This window comes from Melospiza georgiana, chromosome 1 (assembly GCF_028018845.1).
Source record: "Melospiza georgiana isolate bMelGeo1 chromosome 1, bMelGeo1.pri, whole genome shotgun sequence".
NCBI classification, from domain to species: Eukaryota; Metazoa; Chordata; class Aves; order Passeriformes; family Passerellidae; genus Melospiza; species Melospiza georgiana.
In genome coordinates this window covers 102,840,244-102,866,100 of record NC_080430.1, presented here as the reverse complement: position 1 = coordinate 102,866,100, position 25,857 = coordinate 102,840,244, and the positions used below count along the sequence as shown (strand labels likewise).

General features: G+C 37.5%; 1 protein-coding gene across 1 annotated transcript in view; it reads right to left on the bottom strand.

Moving 5' to 3' along the window:
• Nucleotides 1-25,857, bottom strand: part of PIEZO2 (piezo type mechanosensitive ion channel component 2) — a 286,006-nt gene that overhangs the window by 172,175 nt on the left and 87,974 nt on the right. The window contains exon 3 of the mRNA XM_058036495.1: nt 11,539-11,664. Within this exon, the coding sequence (XP_057892478.1) occupies nt 11,539-11,664 (126 nt within the window). The remainder of the gene's footprint in view (nt 1-11,538; nt 11,665-25,857) is intronic.

Genomic DNA, 25,857 nt, shown 5'->3' with positions numbered 1-25,857 from the left:
ACAGATGAAAATCAACATAATTCTCTTAATCATTTGATAGATACTGTGTTTTATTCTCCCTATTTCTAGACACATAAAAATAGGACTAAAGATTTCATGAAATATTTTTCATTTACTACACCCTTCACTGATGCTATTGAAAATCTTCCTGGTTTTAGTCTAGATGATGACTATAACATCTCTGAAATCCAGTTTCTTGATTGCTTTAAACAAACCCCTAAAGAAATGCACTATAATTAAATTCAGCAGTAAACACAGTATGTATGCATTCGTATACGTATATGTTAAAGAACTTGCTATCAGGAAAAATGCAGGAGTTGAAATGAGGGGGATGTTTATGACTTTGGAAACCAAGTCTAACCTTTAAAATTCAGTGTTCTCAGCCTTCCAGAGATGTAAAGGGTAGTTTTTCACCCTTTGTGAGTGTTACAGAATTGTTCTTAGTTATTTTGTTCTTTGTTAAGAGTAAGCATTGACAGATGTGCTGCACATTGTTTATGCAAAAGGTGTAAGGTACAGCACTTTCTGGCATCCTGTGTGGTTACTGATTTAGACTTGTATGTCTGGCAGAACTTGGAGGGAATTTTGAGACAAACTTTCCTTTTGGAAGTAAACTCAAAGCATGCAAATTCCAATTGTATTTGACCCAGGTTTAGGACTATATTCTAACACACTGATGCAGGAGAACCCACCAAAGCATTTCAAGTCCAACTCCATTAAGAAAACACTTTTTTCCTAATGGCTCCAAGCCTATTTATGTGAGCAACACTTTTTGCTTTGTTTTACAGGGTGATTTATTTTACATCACAGCTTCCATGAAGGGCTCAGTAAACTCAGCCCTTTCAATTAGAGGTTAACCTCAATTCAAGACCTCATTTTTGTCCAGTGCAGCCCCTAGCCCACACTGGCCAGGGAAGCCCACCCACTGGGGTGTGCACTGCCAGGGATGGCCCATCAGAGCTGCCACCCCCAGACACAACACTGACCTGTCCTTGCAGCTGAGGGGCCCAGCTGGTGATCCAGCTGTGCAGAGTGGCTGCGGTGAGCAGCTGTCATCATCTCCACTCGGATTTGCTGTTTGCTTTGCAGCTGCTGACGTAAATCACCAAGAGGTGCAGAAGGATGAAGCCTAAAGGCTCTGGCCCAGGGACCAACCCCTCTCAAACTTGCAATGTGGACACAAGTTCATGCACAGGTTCACAGCATCACAGTAACGAATTGAGTTTTCTAAAAATACTCAACACAATTACATGATGAAGAGCAATCCTTAACCATGTAAACAGCCAAACAGAAGAAACAGATCCCCAGAAATAAAGTGAAATATTTATTCTCAGTGGAAAGTATTTGTCTAAATAGTGTCCAACACACAAATATATAGTTTCCTACTCCCGAATAGTAATGCTACAATAAGACTCCCCAGTAAAATATTTATATTACAGTGATTTGAATAATCAACAAGGGAACATTTCAGCATGGTCCCTACACCAGCCCAGAGATGCTGGTTGCTAAAGCACTGTAGTGCTGTCCTTACATTCTGCTATAGCCAAACCCTGCCAAATGAACCTTGATAACCTGGGTCAGACCCTGCAGACAAGTTTTTTCACTGTAATCATCTGAACAGCCAGTTTCTGATTTTGCTGGTCTTCAAGGACTTTGTACAATACGGAGAACAGGTTTTGTAGTAGCTTGGTACTTAAAAGCAGATGGTAATGTATGCTGATAAGCTTTTCATACAAAGGTTAAACATACAACTAGGGGACAAGCAAGCGAGTGGCTGCTTACAAAAATGTAGAAGTCTACTCTGCACATTTAGTTCCTAATTTACTAACAGCACTAACCCCAAGTATAAATCAACAAACAGTTATGCTTTTCTGCTTTTATTTCCTTCACACATATATTCTGCTCTCATCTATTCAAGTTTTATTGAATTCTTCACAGCTGGCCTTGATTTCTTCCTTCTGTTTGCTACTTCTGCTTCTTGCTTTAAGAGGACAGAGGGAGACAGAAAACAGCTGCTCCATCTCTCCTACAAACAGCCCTAAAACAAGCTGACAGTGATGGTCACACTCTATTTTATCACCCTGCAGTCATCCTAGCTACAACTGGGACACTAAAAAGAGAACCGTCCCAGTTTGCATCCCAGCATCAGCAGGTACACTAGGTGCTTCCTTGGGTGCTCCTTGGGAATACCTTCCAAAGTCCACCAGCTTCAGAAAGAAGCTGTAGAGCCCCATGGGACACCCAGCAGTTTCCCAGGTCTTCTCTCCAATGCAATTCTGACTGTCAAAAATACAAACTGTGAGGGGCAGTGAGAAGGGTGACCTCCTACATCAGGTTCTCTTGAATGGTCGAACACAAGTGAGGGTGCCAACACCACAGCAGCAGAATAATATACACTATGCAATGGAGTCACACACCATGCCTCAAAGTGACTCCCTAGAATATTGCTCAGTTTTCACATGGCAGCCTGTGAGTCCAGAAATAAAGACTCCATAAGTACAATGAACTAAACTGCTAAGTAATAACACCCAGCAGGAAATTAGGCAGGACTTATCATACATGCCTAAGAAGCAATTACAGAAGCTTCTGTTTCCCCAGTCATAAATTTCCTGGCTCCATAAAGCTGCATGGAAAGTGCTGAGGAAATGTTAACATCCAATATGCACTGAATGAAGGTAAAATTTACTTTCATATACAGAATAAGCTATTGTTCTAAGTTTCTGTTGAGACAAAAAAGACACGCTAACACCTTTGACTAATTAAAATTTTCTCATTGGGTGTGTTCCACATGTTAAACATTCTTGACTCTTGGAATCATTGAAGTGACTGTCAGAAGTGCTCCCTGGTAATAGTGTACAATCACACACCTTTCTAGGACCCAATATAATGACCATATTGGTGCCACCACATCTGGGTCTCACTGCAGTTTTTTACAGCTAAGCATTCTTTTTAGTCTCAAGCTCTTCATGACTCCATAGAGAAGTTCCTTATTATTATTCTTATGACTTCAACACTGCACATCACCTATGCAAGAAACAGTACATGATTAAACCAGAGAGTGATAGGAAATATTATTTCCTTTAAGTCAAATCTCCTGCCTGTCTGTAATTTCCTAGGTTTTCAGAGGTATTTGCTGTGTGAAATAGCAAAACAGGAGCTTCAGCTCTACTTCAGTCCTTGTAAGAATCACTGTTACTAATCTCTGCAGAGGTTCTGAGATTTTCTTTCTCTCAGTGGAGAGCTGGACAAATGGCCATTTGCTGCTTTCTAGCTCATTATTATGCAGGCTCAGTGGCTGATAAGAGGGAAGCTCTGAAGAAATCCTATTCTCTTTATTCTGTAAACTGTGGTATTTCCACAAGGCCCCCAGCCACCCAAGTGATTCCTGCCACAGGCTGTAGGGTACAAACAACAGAAGAGGAAAAGCTTCTTCTTAGAGGAATTTACAAGTCAAAGCAGGGTTTTTATTTTTTAATCCACATGGCACTGGGCAGATGTCACTAAGAGACAGCCTTAACTGCTTTGGATAAGAAGGACAATATCCATATATTGACTTCTGATAAAGTTTCCACAGTTAGCTTTGTAAAATTCTATTAACCTGCATTCTACAAAGATTTGCAGCTTCTCGTGTGCTCAGCATTTAGCAACCTGTTAGTAATATAAGCAATAAAGTCACATAGTTTGCTGAGAACATAACACAAAGTCAAACCAGAAGAAGTAACTTACTGTCCCAGCTTTGCTGGGATAGAGTTAATTTTATTCCTAGTAGTTGGTACAGGGCTGTGTTTTGGGTTTATTTTGAAAATAATGTTGATAGCACACTGATGTTTTGGTAGTTGCTAAGTAGTGCTTACCCTAAATCAAGGACCTTTCAGTGTCTCATGCTCTGCCAGTGCAGCAGGTCCACAAGAAACTGGGAGGGAGCACAGCCAGAGCAGCTGACCCAAACTGGCCAAAGGGATATTCCACACCCCAGACTGTCATGCCCAGTACATAAACTGGGGGGTTGGCTGGAAGGGACTGTTTCCTGCTCAGGGACAGGCTCAGCATTGGTCAGTGGGTGATGAGCAACTCTACTTTGTGTGTCTTGAGCTTTCTTTCTTTCTTTCTCTTTCTTTCTTTTTCTTTCTCTTTCTTTCTTTTTCTTTCTCTTTCTTTCTTTTTCTTTCTCTTTCTTTCTTTTTCTTTCTCTTTCTTTCTTTTTCTTTCTCTTTCTTTCTTTCTTTCTTTCTTTCCTTTTTATTTCAGTAAAATTAGTAGAAGCAGCAGTAGTAGTAGTAGTTTACTTTCTTTAAATTATTAAACTGTTCTTACCTCAACCCATGAGCTTTTCCTTACCTTTTTCCTCCTACTTCTCCTCCCCATCCCACTGGGAGGTAGAGGGAGCAAGCAGCTGTGTGCTACTTACTTGCCATCTGAAGTTAAATCACAGCACACATCTTTCATAAAACCTGAACAAACAGACTCTCCAGGCAACTGGCTGTCTGTACTGATTTAATTCATAAATACTGTAGTTCAGGACTTCAAAAATATGTAGGCATCGAAGTTCCATTAAAAATAGACTTTTATATTATGGAATTTAGTATTATCAGTCTTGCTGGCCGCATGAAGAATCTGTATAATCTCTTCTATTAAAATATTGGTTTAAAATTTGTTTTTCCCACTGAGGCACCACTCACCACTCTGGAATTCATCTAGCTAAAAGTACGGACTAAATTTGTACTATATTGGCTGTCATAGACATCACAGCCTCAGGCAACTTTGAGTTTAAAATATATAAACTCTCAATGAAAGGTTACTCTGATTCTTCTGCAGTGCTACAGCTGGTTGTTTCACCCCATAATAGCTTTGCTAAACTGGACATTCCACAGTTGTTCTTGAAACAAGAGTTCATTTCTGAACCTTCTTGCTGCTTGTACAGAAACCACACAAGTACAATCTGATGACTGTGACAACAGAATAAACTGTTTCTTAGATGTATAAAGGCATTATTTTTTGCCCAGATTTTGGCCAAGATTATAATCTTTTAGATAACAAACAAAAATATGATTAAAATGTAGATGTTCTGCAAGACAAGGGCCACTTATACTGGAAAAGACATTGAAATATCAATTTCACTGAGCAAAAAAAGAAGGAGTATGATGCACATACAATTGAGGTCACTGAAGATCTCAAATTTGCCGTTAAACTATTTGTTTGGAAAGCACCTTAAGCATTTGCCTGGTTGAGATATGGATGTGTTTGTTTGGGAAGAATGAGCTGTTTTGCCTGGGGTGCAGTGCTTGAGCACTCTTTAATGAAGATAAGTCAGCTTTTATTTTGGTAAGCAGAACCATTGGAGAGGACATAATGACTTTTTCAGTATAAAAATGCTTACTTTGCTATGACTTCTGCTCAGAAGCTTCTTACTATTGTAAGAATGGCATTAAGAAAATGCCAAACTTACTAGTTTTCTTAATGCCATTTAGATCATATGAAGCAATAATTTTGAAAGTAAAACTGCCAAAATTATCAAGACAACTAATAGGAAAATACCAGAATATTTTTCATAAAATAGTATTTAAAATTTCCAATATTTTAAAAATATGTGTTTTCAAGGCAGTCTCCCATGAAATGATGTGTCAAAACAGCCAACAAGGGGCCATGAGATACACTCAGACAGGAGTTGGGCCAATGACTCATGGTATTTGAATGACTGGCATTCATCTACCTTTGAAATAGAAATATGAAACCCTGTATGAAATCTCACACTTTTTTTCCCTTTATAAACAAAAAAGCAACATCTTTATTTCCAGTGAGTTAATTAATCCAGCAATAAACAACAACCTTTACCAAAGCTATACTTTACAAAATCAGCACAACCTTAGAAGTATACTCAGGAAGATATAAAAGGCATGAAATCTCACCAGGTACATAGGAAGGAGTAATTATTCAATCCTATGAAAGGTCAGCTTCAGTCCTGAGCCTGAGCTTTCAATAAATGGTGAGACATAATTTATTTGTACTGGGTACTACTGCTTCCTAATATAACAAAATACCTCAGGGACATGCCGGTAGTAATGCAAACATAGGATGGTCTTTTAAGCCAAGAAATAATTTCAAAATTTATCCAAAGCAGAAAGTTATTATGATTCCACAATGGTGGCATGCATTTGTTTGACATTCACCATGGCATACCAGAGACAGAGAATTATCTGATTTTAGTTCCCATGATCTAACAGAGAAGCTATCTAAGCAACTTGGTGCTTTAAATCTATTCTACCCTTTTCTACATATAACCATTTTGTAAATAAAGCACTCCAAGTAGGCACAATAAACAAAAGATTCATAGAAAGTCTATAGAAGGATTTCAAGGTACCCATTTAAATTCCATCAGTTCATTTATGTGATGTATAAGAAAAATATCCAGAAATATCTTAAATGCTTTTTTGTATTTTTACAAATACTGACTACAAACTTACTTAGTGAGTAGTTGTAGTCCAAGTTGCATTTCTCATGAACAAAAACAGTGTTCCAGAGAATAGGCATTTTAGTAGATTCATTCACAGAAGTCAAGATCAAGGTATGATAGAAGAGCACAAAATAAGAAATGGAAGTACATCACTACAGGGAAAAAAAAAGCAGACTTCTTTTAAAGGCTGACTAAACCCAAGAAGATACATTTATAGTGTGTATACTTACAGAGTATTATGATGAGGAATAATTGCACTAATTTATTGGAAGTAAAGTTTAAAATTAACATTGTGGAAAACATTCCTGCAAGCGATACTGCCATTTTTAAAGATTTTTAAAACTAGTCCTAGGAAAGAACCATACTGTACATACTGGAGAATGCAACTATTACCTTGTGGTCTAATCTTCAACTGCCTGCCTGACGGGTTCTATACTCAAAAGATCTCACCTGATATAATAACCAGAATTTTATTCCATCAGAAATAAAAACTTAATAATGAAATTCTACTACTGCATGAATACTGCTATATTCAATATCATGCTGTCTATTATATAAAGATACCAGTGAAGCTTAATTACAAAGCTCTTGATGGCTTAGGATTAGCTCAGCTCACTCTTTCTGTATTAATTCTTTTTCTTTTTATGTCTGGGAGGTATTCAATGTTAGCTCCACACACTGAAGTTGTGGCTAACCAGAAATCTTTCATTAAGCTAAATAAAGACTACTAACAGCAAAATTTTATTAGTGCTAGGCAATAGTCCCAAGGCTTTTGAGAAACAAGAACCTTCTGTTGGCCAAACATTTTTAAACACCTCAATCAACATGCCAACATAATTTAGAGAATGCTGTAGCATTTTGTAGCCATCCTGAAATAAAAGCTATATGAACTCCAAAAAAGGAAGGGGATAAAAAAGATAACAAACCAAAGAAGCTAAACATTCCAGGAATTATCCTAAACTGATTTTGAATTATTTAAGTCCAGGATAACAGCAGAATGTTTTGAAATGAACCTGAAATTCTATATGTCTGGTTTGCGTGTGCAGATGGGCTCAACTAAAACTGCTTCTAGACATAAAAGATAAAAGGATGGTTGATCTTCATTTCCAAATTGAAACTATAACTGTATAAGCTTTAAGAGGTAATAGTCTTTATCGCACCTCTAATTTAAATATTTTTCAAGTGTTTCTGTTACCAAAATGAAAATATTGTCATAGGTTTTTATACAGCAGTGTAAAAAGAAAAACTAAAACCAGAAAATGATCTTTTGATTCAGAAAATTGGCATTTGAAAACATTGAGACAAACTAACCTATAGCATTTGCAGACAGTATTATTTTGCCCTCTCACCTATTTCTGAAATTTCCAGGAGTTAGATTAACCACACAAAAGCCTCTGCAAGGCATCTTGTCCCAGACAACACCTCCCACTTTGATTATTGTTGGTATCAAACTTCCTAATGGCATATTCAACTCCTGCATCCAGATCAGTGACAAATACACTGAGAACAGGACTGCCTCTAGAGCTGAGCCCTGAGGGTCCTGGGCCCCACTCACCACAACCCTTCAACCCCTGCCCTTCCAACAGTTCATCAAACAAGCACATCTTGAACCTACCAAATAATTTTTTTCTTGGAGGACAGTATCAAAAGCCTTACTAAAGCACAGGAAAAATACATCCACCACATTCCCTTCATCCACTGGGCAGGTAACTTTACCATGGAAGGATATCAAATTAGGTAAACAGGAGTTTCCCTTAGTGAACCTGTGTTGACTGTGTCTGATGACTACATTGTCCTTTAAATGCCTTTAAGTAGTACCTAATATAAACCTTTTTATACTTTTTTCAGGAACTGAGGTTAGAATAACTGGTCTGTAGATTCCTGGACCTTCCTTCATGCCATTTTTGTAAATTGGAATAACACTGTCTGGCTCCCAGTCAGCAAGGGCCTCCCCAGACTCCCATGACCTTCGGTAGATAATTATGAGGGGACCTGCCATAGCATCCACTAGCTCCCTTTATGATTTGATTTACTTAAACCTGGGGACATACTACAATTCTAGAAAAATCAGAACAAATACTAAAGGAAAAATAAAAATTTATTTATCCCTAAAAACCCCTAAAGGTGTTATTGCAGAAGGCCCCTACCAGAGAAGCCACTACCAAACAAGAAGATAGAAAAGTCTTGATAAATAAAACTTTCTAGAGAGAAAACAGGCAATCATCAACTTCCACTGTACTATAAGAATACTCACCTACATAAACACGGGATTGAAAAAAGCATGGTCTGTTTCCAAGAAAAGGATTTGTGGGTTTCAGTGAATTACAAATAAAAAGCGCGAGACCATTGCAAAAAGCACCATTCAGTAACTCCTAAATAGGGAGTATGACTTGCAGACACTTGGGTAATTGGTATATTTCGGTATATGCTACTAAATTCTCAGCTGAAATAGTGCCTAGCTTTGGACACTAAGCTTCAAAAAATATCTGAAAATCTAGGAGAAAACAGAAGTAGACCAACAACAATAACAATCTCCTTCCTAGAAAATGCAGTGCATGAAGAAAGTTTGAATAGGCTGAGGTTGTGAAAATAGAAGAGAATGACAGAAAAGAGTACATATGACAAATGTGACTGCAGCCTTCAAATACAAAATGGGTAACCATAAAGACTAATGGAAAGTTTTTCTTCATTTCCACATCAGGCTGAAGGATGAAGACAGGATATTTTGACTAACGGAAGAAAAATTTCCTTATGATAAGCATCAGAAAAGACTGTAGCTGTAAAAAAATGTTTTATTAATAGTGGATCTGGGTCTGGCTGGAGAAACAGAACACATCAGTCTTCTAGTCTACACTGCTGAACTTCTTATTGAGCAAAAAGAGTTGGATAAACATTAACAGCAAGTCTAAAATGCAGAGATCATAGCACTGTGAAGATGCCATGGGCGAAGAACTGTCATTTCTCCAGCTACGGCTCAGCCCACATCTGCAGTCAGTTTTGTACAGCCCTCCTCATATGGCTGGGGAGCAGTGGGGCTGTGTCACTGAATTGTTACAAGAAGTACTACCAAGGTCCTTTCTGGAGCGGGAATTCTGTCCTCTCCTCACCCACACAGGAACATCAAAGTTCTGGTGTCATTAAATGACAATAATTGACCTTATTCCCTGATCTAGCAAATGCTTTGGCCTTTTCCAGCCCCTACATTTACAACAATCTTTAACTTCCCCTTCAGCATCTTGGGGGTCCAGCAATGGCAGCATCAGATTGCCCTTTTTATTGTTTTTATTGGCTTCACCTGGATCTCACTGACTGTAACCATACCAGTAAACAAAATGGTGCCAGTTTACTCAGTATTCAGGCACTGAAATTCAACAGCTGAATATTTCACCCTGCTAAACAGTTTAAAATCTCTTGGAACAACTTTGGTCAACCAGCTATTTTCACAAACAACTTGGGCACAGTTTGGGTGTTCCTCTGGAACAAATACCATTCCCAACAGGAAACTTGAAAACACCCTTTGGACTCAGGAGGCAAAAAGAGCTTAATGGTGAGTGTGTGGGAATGTCATGTCAAGTGGCCTTGGTGTCAGAGAGCAGTCTGATAACATTTAATGCACTCCTACAGCTACACCCCACTGCCCTGTGAGGCCCCAGGTAAGGATATCAGTACTAGTGGCAGCTGAAAGAGGAGCACCTACACTCAACAAATGTGAATAAATAGTAAAAAATGGTACATTTCATCTTAAAGAATGGAGTCTTCAGGATGAAATAATTATTTTAATTCCCACTGCAGACCCCAGTTACCACCACAAAAGGAGGAAAAAGCCAGTGGTTTATCCACAACTCTCAAAAGCAACTCTCTCTTAGAATTCTTTACTCATGCAAACAGTGTCTAGATGATGCAATTCCTCCAATCTAAGTAAAAATTATGGCTTTATAGTCATAAGAACATTAAACACATACAGAAAACAATTATTCCAGCTCACTCCATGAATTACATACAATTTTGAAGAAAAAAAATTATTTAGGCTCTGAAGGCCTGATTCGAACCAACAGAGCCCAGGATATTCCAGGTGAAACTGGCATTTCATGAACACAATTATGCCTTTTACTTTAGGAAATGGTTTAAGCTGAAGGTGAAATGGTAATGCTCACTTAAATAACAAAATCCTAAGAAAGCTTGAAGTCAAATCCTTTACATCACATAAGGTTTCTTGTGCTGAATTGTAGTACAGCTGTTTACTCAAGTGGCAGCAGCATACCTTGTGATAAATTAAATGGACACTTATCAAGGGTAAAGTTGACAGGTTTAAATGTTAAATGTAAGCATGGGAAGACAAGTACAAATAGTTTCTACCTGGAGGTTACATATATAAATCACAGGACAGATATTTTAATTAACTTCTGCACAATAAAGAATGTTTTATTTCTGAAGTATTGAACAACATTTCCTGAGAGAGGAAGATACAAAATGTCATGCAATATATTTTAAGTAGAGCTTACACATAAATGAAAAATTGAAAATCCTTCCTCCCATACAACATAGGCAAGAAAGAGACAAATACTGTTCAGAAATACAAGTTTTGGAATCAATATTTAAAGTTAAATTAAATGAAAAGGGAGTTATGCCAGAGAGGGGCATAATACATGGAGAGAGGGAGGTTTGTGACTTTATTTCATTTTACTCAAAATTCACTGAATTACTATCTAATGACAGAAATGAGTAGTTTCCTCAGGTTCTGAGGTGATTTCGAGAAAGCCTAAAAGATGAAGTCATAACAATAGTCGGTTGTAAATGCAAAGAAAATGCATCTCTGGTGGGAAAAAATAGTTTTTTATATATATATATATATATATATATACACACATATATTAGTTATATAAAAATTTCTTTTGTTTCTTAAGTCCTTCTAGTTTTCATACCTTACTAACAGTAATTTTTAAGGTAAAAAGTTGGAAAACAAGAGCAAGTTGCAAACCCACAGGAGCAAAAACCTAAGTGCCTTCTTATCAACCCTTCAGCTTTCAAACCACTGAAGCATTTGGACAAATTTTAAATGCTAATAAAATCTAAAATGCTTTACTCACAGTTAAAACCAGGTTCAATAGTTTTTGCAGCTTCAAGACTGTTTATTGTAATCTGAAAGATGATGTGCAGCAGCAGAAATGATAGACTGGTGAAACACAGAGATTTCAATAATCGTCCTGTATGCCCTAAAAGACAAAATATACATGCATTTAATAGGTGAATTTCTGAGCATTGCTTAAAGATTTTCAGTATAAAACCATAAAAATATCATGACCAAGAATATTTCTACTAGTCAGTTCCACATTAATCATGATTGTCCCCTATGGTTAACATTATAGTAAAAATCACACTTTAATTATAGTTTCTTTGAGTACTCTTTAATCACAACCCACAAGAATTGCTATTGCCAAATTTTTCCATTTATTTTTTTTAATTAAAAAAAAAGTTTAAGTCTCCAGAGAGCAATTTTACATAAATAATAGCATCACAATGCTTACCAACACATTACCTGGTACTTAGACAAAACATGAATAATACTTCTACTTTTGGGAACTTAAAAGCCTGTTAATCTTACTACTCTTTACAAAATTATTACACAGCAGAGGGCATAACGAGACACAAACCTCAGTCTGGCACAGGAGTACAGACATACTTCCAATGAATGCTTTGCTTTGTGCCAACTACCCTCTTCCTTCAGAAGTTTTAAACATAATTTTCAGTATACCCTGAAGAACTCTGTGCCAGACACATTTGGTCATAGTTCCTCTGTGATTTACTGGATGTCTATTCAAAAGCCAACAGAAAATGTTTGATGAAGATTTAGAAATGCCTTATAAATCCTCTAGGAAACACTCAGCTTAATCACAGGCAGCCAAAATTGCAAGGTATGAATAAATAAAGTAAACCATCAGTATTTCAGGAAATATGCATTGTCAAGAGAAAATTGAATTGCTGATAAAAGACAACATTAAATATCACCCTACCTGACCTATCTGCAGTAACAGTTCTACTTCCAAAGCTTATTAAACCTAGATTTCATACCACCTGCTTCATGCATTTGAGGTTAATTTTTTTAATTTACTGATTAAGAAACAGCACGACTGACATTCTTGTCCAAGGTTGTAAATAAAGCCAAGGCTATAGAGGGCAGAACTTGCAGAGTATACCTTGGAAATGGTCACTCTACATGCAGCCTGTTTTGTTCATACTTGTTCTGCAAGGAACTGTTCTGAGCAACTACTAGAAAGAAGATGATCGTTCACATTCTGCATCTAGCCAATAAACCAGATTTTAATTTTAGATTTTTTTCTAGTTCAAGCATAGGTCATCAATGGCCTAAACAATTGTTGATAAAGCGAAGAATGAGATAAGCATGATTCAACAATTTTAGAAAGTAATGGACTATCTCCCTCCATCAGACTCCAAATTTTTGCCATACCACTATCCTGAATGCAGATTTTGAATACCAGATCTCTGTAATAAACTTCCCTGCTCTTTTTTAAAAATGTAATAAATAATCATTACAAAAATAATTAAAATGGTACAAATGAGCCTACGTATGAATTTTCTGCAATCCAAAAAGGAAGTTACATTTGCTAGATATGTGTTTTGTATGACCTATTCAATTTTGTCACGAGAGCTCACACAGAAAGGAGACAACATGGGTGCCAGAGCATTACTTCAAAAAGACTGGATATTAAAATCTTTGGGCCACTTTTTGTTCTCCTTCTGCAGAAGCTGGCCTGGTGTCTCATCTTAGGACAACAACTTCTAAGCACTATAAAAGCAGAAACAATAAAATAGGTAATATTTTCAAAAGCTTTAGAAGAACAAACATATGACAAGCTACATATTATTAAATAATTTTTTCAATATGATGTCATATGTAAAGTAGTCCAAGGACTGCTGTATTTTACAATTCTTTTGCAAGCTTCAATATTTGATGCTTCACTCCTTCATTACCAGATCCCACACTCACGGTATTACAAGCATCGCACCCTCAGAATACAACAAAATATAACTAAAAAAACCTGTCTCAAAGCTGGAGAAAGACAGTTTGACAATACAAATTTTGTGGACTTAAAAGTGTGTCCAAATGTATAGAATTCGAAAACAGTCTGGTGATTTATGAAGCTCTAAGTTACAAACTCTTCTCAGTGCTTGGGAGTTAATAGATATCAAGCAAGAGATTTTTCACGTGGAAGTGGATTTGAAATTTTTTGGTAGAATGGTCTGAGTCAACATCCAAAAATGAAAAAATGCAATACAATTAGTCAATGCACATTCAGCTCCCAAACTGTCAGGTCTATTTTTCAGTACTTTTGTATCACTCCAAAATATATCTCAGTTTTAGACTTCACTTCTTACAAGTTTGAAAACAAAGATCTTTGAATTTAAATTGAGCAAACCATTTCTTTTTAAAAAGCTCTTTTACAGCTGTCATTCTTTTAAGAATTGTAGAAAACCCAAAAATATATTTCTTCAAATGCTGAAATGTTGAAAAAAGATCTCCTCCTGCACAAAGCCAGGAAAAAAATGTAAAGTACTATTAACACTCAGGATAATAAATAGTCTCTCAGTGTACTGGTAAACATGGCAGGATAAACACACATCTGGAAATCGGGAAAGTATGTTCAGAGCAGGTTACAGTATTCCTCAAGGGCTACTCCCTTCAGGGCCTTCAGTGGGACAGGACCACCATGAGATTCTACTGAGCAGGAGCACTTTGCTTGCACCACATTCATCTGTGCCAGCAGAAACTAGAAACTGGAAACTAGAAGTATTTGGAGAAAAGTAAGAAATATTATGACCCGGATTTCAAAAGTTTGGAGCTACATCAACAACTTGGGAGAAATGGGAGTGCTAAACTAAGTGAATTACTGAATACGTAATTTATGTTAAGGAAGAAGAAGTGACAGATTTGGAAAAGGGATGAGTTTCAATTCATAGTGGGGTTTGAGTAAACCCACTTAACTATGTTTTTACTTACATTTTTCTCTTTCTACTGGAAACTTGGTTCTAAATGGCACAAAGGAAAAATTAACCATATGCATACAGAACTGAGATGGTGAGAAAAGAGACAGCTGAAATAAAACAGAGCTTCTTCCAATGAAGAAGAAAGGATTTAAAAAAAATCCAAGGATGAAAAAAAATGTAATTCACTCACAATTTTACAATTCCTTTGCTAAAACATATCTCAACTTCTCAGTTGCCCTAATGTAAAAATCCTTGGGGACATGAATGGAAGCTGAACATCCCACAGAGAAGGAGATACATATTGTTCAGAAAGCTGTGTGGAGGGAACAGATGTGCAAGAGAACATTGCCCCAGCCGATACCAGAATTCACAATATCAATTCCATCATTTCTAAATGTATAGGCTTCTGTATGTCCAACAAGACTAAAAAAAAGAAAAAGCTCATGGCAAAGCACCTTGGTTTGGAACTTGAGCACTGGGTTCTAATTTCACTCCAACAACTTCTGAAAACTATGGAGGATAGAAAGGAGAGAGAACATTTGTCTCAGAACTGGCTGAAGGACTAAGAAAAGTGGGCTTGCTTTCAGGTGTCACTGCAGGTGTCATTTCTAATGGTACCCAGTGGGACCAAAACCTGGCATGTACCTCTAGAAATGTACCCCAGCACGTCTCAAAGCTCCTGGCAAAGGGCTTTCTCCCCTCTGATCAAACCTGCAGGAAGCCAGACAGGATGTGAAGGCTTCATTACCCTCTTTCTCTTCAGCCCAGATGTAACATTAAACTAGACTCAAGAGGGCCAAAAGCTTTTCACACGTGGAAGAGGAATCAATTTCTTATTTTTCAAAGGTAATCCAGCCAAGAGCTGGATTAGTAATGGCATGTCCCCCCCCAGCCACAGGCATGTAACCTCAGTACAACTATTTGAATGTGTTCTAATTGGACTGCTGCCTCCAACACACACATGCACCCCTTGACACCATGACTGACAAACACAAGGTTGGAGCATGCTATCCATATTGTGTCCGACAACAATGAAAAATTCTTGCACATTCATGTCTACACCTGGTAGTCTTCTGATCTTTTTTGCTACCCTCTTCCCTAAAACAGCAAGAGTATGTCAGAGTTTTTTGCACACCTGGAACAGCCTCAGAGCTTCTACCACAAGGATGGGACATGGAGTAACTGAATGGCCAGTTGTCACTGAGACCTGCCTAAGAATCACATAGATTAGCTCTTCTATGGCCATGAGCCTTAGGCTACTACAAAGGATATGACATGATTGCCATGATATGGTATCATATCACATGGCATTTGTTTGGAAGGTGCATTTTCATTCCACATGGCCAGGTTCTGATCTATTTATGGGGCATGGCAAAGAATTTGTTGAGTCTCTAAAAAAAGTGAATAATACTGCTAACAACTTATCTTGATTTTTTTAATAAACAGTACTATGCATCTCTATGCAAAGCTGGCAAGTTCAAAGGGTCTGTATCCATTTGAATGGCATAATGGAGAAAAATGTAATTTAAAACTTAATTTAAGACTGTTTACTATTTCAGCAGTGTAATCCCACCATCATATTCATACATATGCTGCATAGCTTCACCTAAACAGCAGATGTAAGTGTTTGGGTGTCTTATTTGAACTTTTTATTGCTTTGCACAGGTTTTTAGTTTTTTTTTTTAATGTAACCTTAGTGTTGCATTTTCTGAATTTTGTTCATTTGGGATATTTCCAACATCTCTTTAGCTATATATTGTACTCCAAATTGGTATAACACTCTCAATTCTTCTTGAATAGCCATGTTTATGAATTTTTTTACACAACACTTTCTATTCAGATCAGAGTAGATTAAATACCAAAGCAAAAGTAATTTTTCATACAATAATCTCTGATAGCACACAGTGAGTGATAAATATTAATGTACATTTATCTCCTGAATTAGTGACATTTCACCTAATAAAAATACTCTATCGCAGCCATTCAGGATTTTTTTTCCCATAAACCTCTTCATCAGTAAGTGACAAACTTGAAACTAAAGAGGTCAAACTTCTGCAGCACACACAGACGCAGTCCCAAAGAATTTGTTTCATCTAGAAACTGAAAAATCCTAACTTGACTTTCCATCAGGAAACCTAACATCACCTCAGAGACCAGCTGGAACCAGGGTCCAGAGAAAAATCTCCTGCTCCATAGTTCCAAATAGGAATCTGTCAACACCATCTGAACTGTAGACTGGGGCAGCTCAGGGTGGGAAATTAGGAAAACATTTAATTCACAATACATGCCTTTTGGAAAAATCTGGAAGTTTTGGAGTAATATGATCTGCAAGAAAAAAAAATCAAAAAATGATAATTTCCCATATAAAAGAAATCCCACCCTTGGCCACCTCTGGTTTAAGTGTCTCAAGATACCACAACTACCTTATTGACATAAATGCAAGAAAAAGATTTCTTATTTGAAGCTGGATTCTGCCAAAGGTCCAGAGGCAATAAAAATACAGTTAGTTCCAGGCAATCATGAGGAAAATGTAATCAGTAAGTTCAGCATGAACATCAGCCACTTTGTCCACAAGTGTCAAACATAACTTCCCACATTTAAATTTACACACCAAGGAAAGTTTACAAGAATGTAACGAGCCTGAGATATCCATCCTCCATTGGACAGGAAAACTTTGTATTTCAGGATGGGCAGTCAGCAACACTGAAGAATGTGGGCCAGTTCCCATTCCTGAATTCACTGCTTCTATTGCACACTAATCGACATTTAACGCAGCAGGACACCTCCCGAGGACCATGCAAGATGAAAAAAATGGTTCAATTATGAGTTTTAAACTCAGCTGATATTGCCAGATGACTACAGAGTTACATTTGCAAGGCACAAAGAAATTTAGCCCTGTCCTAGAAAGCACTTAAACACATTCACATCTTTGAGCATGCAGACAGGGACTGAAGGGCTCTCAGTTGCATAAAAGGATCAGAAAACAAGGCTGAGTGCTTCACTCTCAGGGTATCAATACTTGATGTGACCCAGCCTTAAAGCACATAGCTTGCAAGTCAGTGGAAGCCAAATCCTTTTAGATGCTTCTAATGGCTAATTTTCTCTAATTCTCCTAACAGTAGGCATAATCTCATTGTTTTCTACTCCCCATGAACTTTTGGATGTGAAGACAGACAATGCTTTCCAGTTTCAGGTTCTGTAAGAATGATGCTAAATGCCATAGGCAGTTACACCTGTTATTAAACAATGTTTTCCAGATGTAAAATATCCATTGTATTTCTGCACGCGCAAGGCAGCTGTGCTTAGAGGTTTGGCCTCTTGAGTGCTGAAGCAATGGGATAAAGCTATCAACAATGGATAGAGGAAGGCAACTTTTTGGCAGGACTGTTCTAAGAATAAAATTTGATAATGGTGTGCCTTGCACACTGTTCAATTATATTGTGCAATGTCAAGTCATTGATCCACCAAGCAAAGTATCTGGATATCAGCTCCTATTCACAAAGTCTTACAAGAGCACCTTAAGTAGACTCAAAAAAGATAATGCTTAAATCATCCTGAAGCTGCCAGGAATTATTTGAATGGTTTAAAAACTACTACTGAAAGTGCTGCCATCCTTCCACTGCACAGTTAGCAGTACATCCATATTTAGCTTAATAGAAAATGCATTAAAATTTCCCTTCCCCACAAAGAGTATCTTATATTTCAACATCATCTTCTATCCAGAGGTTGTCAACTTAGCAAAGCCCTAAAAGTGGGCAGACGTCAGCACTACAAAAATACAAACCCACTTGGTTTACTCACTGGATTTCCAGCAGCAAGACAAAAGCATCGAGCAACTAATGCCATTGCCTATTCTGTAGTTATCCAGACCCAAACCTCAAAATGTGTATCCACGAACAACAGCTCGAGACTTCATGCAATTATTTATTTTAGCTAGGTTTAAATGTGTGTGTTCTAGCAGCTGCACAGAAATCCTGACCATATAATTATAAGTTCTAGATTCAGAATTTTCAGCAAAAGCTTTGCAATGGTTGAACAGTTTTGTCCATACTTTCCTGAACATATCCATTATTCCCATGTGTAGCCAAATGTCACAATGTACAACTGCAACCAACAGAAAAAATTTCTAATAAATTTACCAAAAAAAAAATAAATCCATGATTCCTTAATTTCAAACAGCTCTTTGTACTATCGCGTATTCATTTGCATTTCAAAGTGGAATATTGCATAGATGCTAGAGCACATGAATTTGCAACAGTTTATCACAAGATGCGTAATTAACTGAATATTTTACTTTTAAAAGTAAAATAAGATACATTTTTCCAGGCTGTGTATTTACACACAAAATGCTGGCTCAGTTGTACTATTCATACACCAACCAGTTTCCTCACATTTCTCTTTTTGCTTCTCTCGCTTTTAAAAATACTACAGAGCTCTAAGAAGGAAAAAAAGTTATTCTAGAGATAGACACTTTGCAGGAATGCCAACAGACTTGGGAAAACACAGTCAAAAATGTTATGTGTAATTAAAAAAAAATTATTTAGAAATGAAAACATAAAAGTCCTGCATAGCATAATAAATGTCTCCTTACTCTAACTTCTTGCAGGATTTCCTGTTTTTCCTAGAAGTTTTCATGCCCAGAATTCTACTAGAACTGAGCTGTATCCTCTGCATCAATAGACAATACCATCGTTCAAGCTACTCATAATCTCTGAGTTGCTAGTTTACACAGGCAATTCACCCATTTTCTTAACAAAATATTTTTCCAGACAAGACTCAGAACTTGACCATTCATATTTTTTCCAGATGATACTCATAAGCTTTCAAAGCAAATAACAGCTACTTGATGTCTGCTTCAGAACTTGACAGGTGGCTGGACCAAGCTAAATACAGGCAATAAACATGATCTCAGATACTACTGCATATGAAGTGAGAAATTTTAAGTCAGATCTATTCTTTCACAAGAGGACTTGAGAATTTTAAAACAGAGTTCCAGTTCCTTCCCTTGAGGAACTAGCCTCTCCATGTTCATCACTACCAAATAATATTTCTTTTGATTTCAAATTCATTCACTGATTATTATGTGTTAGAAGCAGTGCTTGCAACCTGGTTTCTTCATTCCTCTATCACTGTCATAAAGAGCAGGTAATTATCCAGTAGAAAATTCCTTCAACAACAGAGAGGCCAAACAACTACCAAGTAACGGGAGATGGCAGTGGGGCACGTGCTACAGAGGTCAACCACATTTTCAAAAAATCTGTACTTGTTAGAGAAGAATACTTTTGTATCTCTATACTCAAATACTTGAGTACCTACCCACATTTGTTCATGAGCAGTAAACAAATGTGATGCAGGTCAGGGTGAGAGAAGAAAGCTAGAAAATTACGTAAATAGGGCTGATACAACTATGGCAAACCAAACCCTACACCATGATAATTTCCCAAGGGAGTGGAAGCTGTGGTAAAAATTTCTACCTTTGGCAGAACTTCTCCCAGAAGCTCTAGAGGCTGCTTCAGCTGAGAAAGAAGTTTTGAAAAGAGTTAAACATCAGTATCTCTAGCACAACATAAGGGAGCTCATGACCCAGTACAAGAGCCCTGAGCTGAAACGCATTGGCATTTCAACTTTGCATTCAAAAATCCGAAGCCCTCTTGAGAACATAGAGCTGAAGTAACCTGTGCAAGGGCATGTTGCTATCTTATTATAAATCTTCCACACCATCTTGGTGATTTCTCATGGACATCTCCTCACAGCACAGCCAACAAACTCCAACGATCCTCTTGACCAGCTAACCCACTCTTTTATAGCACTCATCCTCATTGGACACACTTGTGGACTATTAAGGACAGGCCTGTTGCTAATCTTTGGTGATTAGCACAGCTGCAACTCCTCAGGGGTGAGATTGCCTTCTGCACTATCTCTATTCTCTTCCATTCTATCCCCCCACCAAGAGCACAGCATCGCCTCCCTTTATCACCAATGCTTCAGGGAAGCAGAAAGATGGAAAAGTAAATAACTTTTGAAGGAGATTTGGTTCTAAAAGTTTCCTGGTGTTTGAGAACATTCTGTGATGCCTGTATGCCACCCAAGCCATGACACTTTCTTCTGTCTGAAAAAAATAAAATTACCTTCAAAGTGCTTGTTCCAGTGGGCAAATGAAAGAGAACTTGATAGCTTTCCATAATTAATTCAGTTTTTCTAAGAAAATTAAAATACAAGCTTCCTAAGAGTCTAGCTATGTTGTATATTCTGTAAAATTCTGTAGAGAAAGAGGTTGCAGGAAGTAAGAGAAACACAGACCAATAAATCTGACTCACATGCTTGGCAAATTGGTAAAAACTAAAACACGGATGATAATGATAATTAGACAGGTAAGGGACTACATGCACAATAGTGTCCAGGTAGTTGCCATAGAAAATGGTAAAGCTTACCAAAGCTTGGAAATTTTTATGGAAACCAGAGAAAATGTTTAGAAGGAAATTTTAGACAATGCAGGAAACCTAGTTTTCAATAAAATTCAGGTGAGTAGTTCAGAGGAACAACCTTCTGCCAAAGGTTTACAGGAAACACTCTGTCATGGGAATAGAGGAATCATCATCTTGGGATGTATCAGCTTTGGCTGACGGTCACTTTTGATTTATTTTTCAGTCCAGTTGCCAGAAGTCTGGGGGTACACCAGGAGCTGGAGGGGGGGACAGCCATGGCAGCTGACCTGAACTGACCAAAGCAGCCTCCACACTGTATGGTGTCATGCTCAACATATGGAGCTGGGGGAAGAGGGATGAAGGGTTTGGAGATAAAGTGTTTCTGCCCAAGTCACAGTTACATGCGATGGAACCCTGTTTTCCTGAAGGTGACTGAACACCTGCCTGCCCATTTGAATGAATTCCTTGTTTTGCTTTGCTTGTGCATATTGCTTTTCCTTTGCTGTGAAACTATCCACAAGTTTTCTCACTTTTACTCTTCTTTCTGCCCCATGCCACAGTGGGGAAGTGAGTGAGTGGCTGGATGGGACTTAACTGCTTGCCAGAGTTAAACCATGAGAGTCATCTATAAATATGTATGTAATCCAGACAACAAGGAATTCAACTGTGCTTACAGAAATCCTAGATTTCTTCATGAGAAGAAATCACAGCATTGCTCAACATTTCACAAAAGGCTTATACCAAGGAAGAGTGAGGCTCAATGAAACACTGAACTCCTAAGTGACAGCACTAGTGTTTTCTTTCAAAAGTGTGCAAAAGCCATTCATCAGACCATCCTGCAAACCAGGCAGAGAACAACAAGATCTGTATTATCACTATTATATCAATTCCATATATGCATACACAACAGTTCTCCTCTCTTCATATCTCTGTGTGTAAAAACATAGCTGTAATATAGTCTGTTGGGTTCTAGATAGATCAGACAAAGCAATTTTTCAGAAATAATCTACCACACTCAACTTGAAAATATTGCCTATGAATTTCCTCACAAGGCTACAGCTCAGGACCATAAAGGAACCATCCTGTTTCCATATGAAAGTAACAGTTGCAGATTTTGGACAATGACTGCAGAGGGAATCAAACAGTCCATTTTGACCCTACTACTCTGTTTCTCATAATGGAAAAAAGTGGCCAACATTACAGTAAGTTGAGCCCATGTCTGCAAGCTGACTTTCAGATAATTGTGTAGTTATGTAATGAATGAACAGTGATGCTCTTCCCTTTTAGGATGGCTGGTACCATGGGCCAGGCATTTGGTGGCAACTGTCCAGACACTTACAGGATAAAAGATAGAATCCTTACCAGGCAATGACACTATGAAATCTTAAATTGCTTCTGTGAACAAAATGAATGGTTGATGCTATGAAGGGAGGAAAGATAGTGGTGCACATTAATGCACAAATCTTGGAAGAAGAAATTGATTGACTTTTCTAATTATATGGATTTAACAAACCCTAGAATAAAAGGGATAATGTTTACCTTAAAATTTTCATAATTATTTTTAAGCAGGTAGAAAAAAAATCAGTTTCCGAGAAGACTAAAACTTATGAAAAGGAAACTAAAAAGAGTGACATGTCAAAATGGGAAAAAACCAAGTCAGGTGTGGAACTAACTCATAATCTGAAATATCCATCATCCTGCAACCCACTGTGAAAACATCAGAAACTGTGAACATAAAAGAAGCTAAGAAACTCTGTACTGATACCCATACAAACCAAAAGTCCATTATCACCAAGTAATCAGCAGCAGTGTAAACAGTTGTTCAGAGTAAGCATACAAGAACATTAATACTCCCTCCAAGTCTCTAATCTTTTTCAGATTGCTTGAGGCAGATCTTTTCAGTAAACATCTCCCTTGTGGACTTCCCCAGTGCCTTTCTCAATCGTGAATACACACAATGTGTGTATTGCCACAGGTCAATGGCTCACTCTATGAAGAATATCCTTTTGCTTCCTAGTTCTCATATTATGAGAAAAAGAGAAACTGGTCACTATGCATCCTTTCCCCATCACCTATCAATTTGTATCTCTCATTCATACAGTCTTCCATGTGCCTTTTTTCTCAGCTAGAGCCCCATCATGCTTAGCTGTTTCTCAGACACTGCTGCATGTACTTCAGCTGTCCCTGTCAACCACCTCTAAACTCTTTTTCAGTTTTGCTACAGTCCCTCTGGGACAGGACAGCACTACCACTACAAAACACAGCCAGCTTATGGCTTTATACAGCACTAGAAAGATCTATTCACTCTCCATTTCATTCCTTTATGTTCACATCTATTTTCTCAATATCTGCTGAGGCTCTGAAGTAATGTTTCCACAGATCCACATATCACAAGCCTTCGATTGCATCCCTAAGGGCCAATGTCAGTTCAGTGACCAGTGTTTTTTCTACGTGGGATTATTTTTCTTTTAAAATTTACTTTTATATACATTTGTCACACAAGAATACTAGTGAGGTAAAAGGAAACCAGTGCATTCACTGACTAAAAGGATAATAATTTTTTTTTCCTCAGAGATGCAACTGAATGTATAAAAGTTACCAGATGCATGCCCTCTTAAACTTGTGATATTTATCTAGAAATTCCAACTATCTCCACTACAGGAAATATCCTTCAAAATTCTCTTGTAATATCAGATACTTTCAAAGACTGTAAGTTTTATCTGCTTGCTTCTGAATAAATAAATACTCTCAAAACACAACTTATCTATTCTAGTACCTGGAACTTACAGTAAGAATGACTGCCTAACAACAAATCAAGTTTGTCATAGATTAACTTATTTAATCCACATATTAAAAACTACCCAAAAGAAAGTATATGCAGTCTTTTAAGATAAATAACTGAGTTCTTCTCTACAGTCCTCTGGGATTTTATCAAGGTTTTTTCAAAGGCTAACCAATTACCAAGCATTCACTGCAAGACCTTGGCTAAGTAATGATTGTGTCCAACTAGATCTAATATGTCTGGCATTTTGTCCACTGGGGTAGACATAAAAGGATCAGTAGTTTCATTCTTTCACGTACAGCAAAAATTATGGGAACCCAGCAGCCAAATGCAGTAAAACTGCTTCAACACTGAAGCTGAATTTGGCATCCATGCTCCGCACACATGTAGCTCAGTTGTTGTCCAAGCAGCATTTCAGGATCCAAGAGGCCTCTGCAGTGGTATATGAGACATCACTGCAATTCAGCTGGGATTTCTCACACATCTGCCTTTCTGGTAGAAGGATTTGGAATCATCCCCTGGACAGAAGGAGGGACAACAAGCTCAGATAACTCTTGCAAGAATGACAGGGGACTAGAATAGAAGGCTGCAGCATTTACACCTCTTCTTGTAGCTGCTTTTTAGAAAGGGTTGCTACTGGACCACTTTTAAAATCTTCTCCCTGTGGAAGGAAACCTAGGTATGGAAAGAGAAAGCTAACAGATAGAGAGAGTATCAATATGGAAAGGGTATGTAAGATTGATTGGAATGTACGTAGTACCATGTTTTACAGAGTATAGTTTTAGCATTCTGCAAAGCAAGGAAGTGCAGCAGAATAGCTTGCTGCTTGCAGGGCTTTAAAATGGTTGCATGATTTTTAAACGGTCACCAATATTGCCTTTGCAGACAAAACATCAAAAACAAACAACAAAGAACCAAACCTCCCAAATGAACAAAGAGATCATTAAGAGGCATAAAATGTGGAGACTATGCCAGATATAAAGGGTGAAGATATTCCTTTTCTCCTTACAACTTTACAACAAGCAGTTTCAAGTCTTGCTATAGAGTGTGAGCAAAAAGGTCCCTGTGATCCTGCACTTTGTACCTTTTGTTGAATGCTAAGGGCACCAGAAATTTCAGTCTTCAAAAGTCCCTGACAGCCTGAGCTTGGGTCCAACCTGAGTTATCTCTGTCTACCTCTCCAAAAAGAAAAGCAATCAAAGTATTATTTTTTATCTGTCATACATGGAGATTCATGTGGGGAAGGCAAGAAGAAAACCTTTGTTTGGCTATGTGACCTCTGAATGTCCTCTAAGTCACTGACACCACTGAAGTAGTGTAAAGTCTAATCTGCAATTAGCATAATCTCATTGTCACTACTCTTGTAATGAATAAACTGGAAAGACTCAACAAAAAAATTTCTAAAAGTTCTTAGTACAAGTATTTTTAGGATAAGGGGAGAATGAGTACTTTTTTAATATGAAAGAAATTTAAGCATGTTCACTTATACAGATTGGTTTTACTTTTGGATAACCTAAAAAATACTGTTATGAAATAGGAAACAAAGCTTGCTTTTGAAATTTTCATGGAGAAAATGAGCGAGCTTCAGTTTAGCAGCATACATGTATATACAAAGTTGTGTACACACAGAAGTAAAAACCATATATTGGTCACATAAACACAGGTAAGGCAGATGATCTTTTCTCAGCCTACAGTATAGTTAATAGTCTTACTTGCATGCTGAGAGGGAAAACTATACCAAATCCATTTTGCAATCGAGGTTTAGACTTATAAGAAAACACTTTTCCTTCTACAGTTCCAGCATGGCATATTTTGGACACTGGAAAAGGAAAGATTTGGCTTCACACAGCATTATCTCTGTATCACAATCAGAATCAAATGCAAATGTCATTTAGCTGTTTCACATACTTAACACAAAATGAAAACACTTTAAAATTTAGTCTTGTTTTTAAATATTTTCCTGTTTTCCACTTTCTCATGCATAACACTTTGCTACTGGTCTGTAAGACTAAAGTTTAACTCTGTTACAAAGAAATAATTCAGATTCCAACATGATGTGTTAGTGTATAATAAAGTGAGGTGTCAAAAAAACAACCATACTTCTGTGAATCTTGTAGGGTTATTAGAATTCAAAAAGTGTTCACCTAATAATGAAGAGGAAAATGTGCATTTGGTGTCATACTCCAGCATCCTAA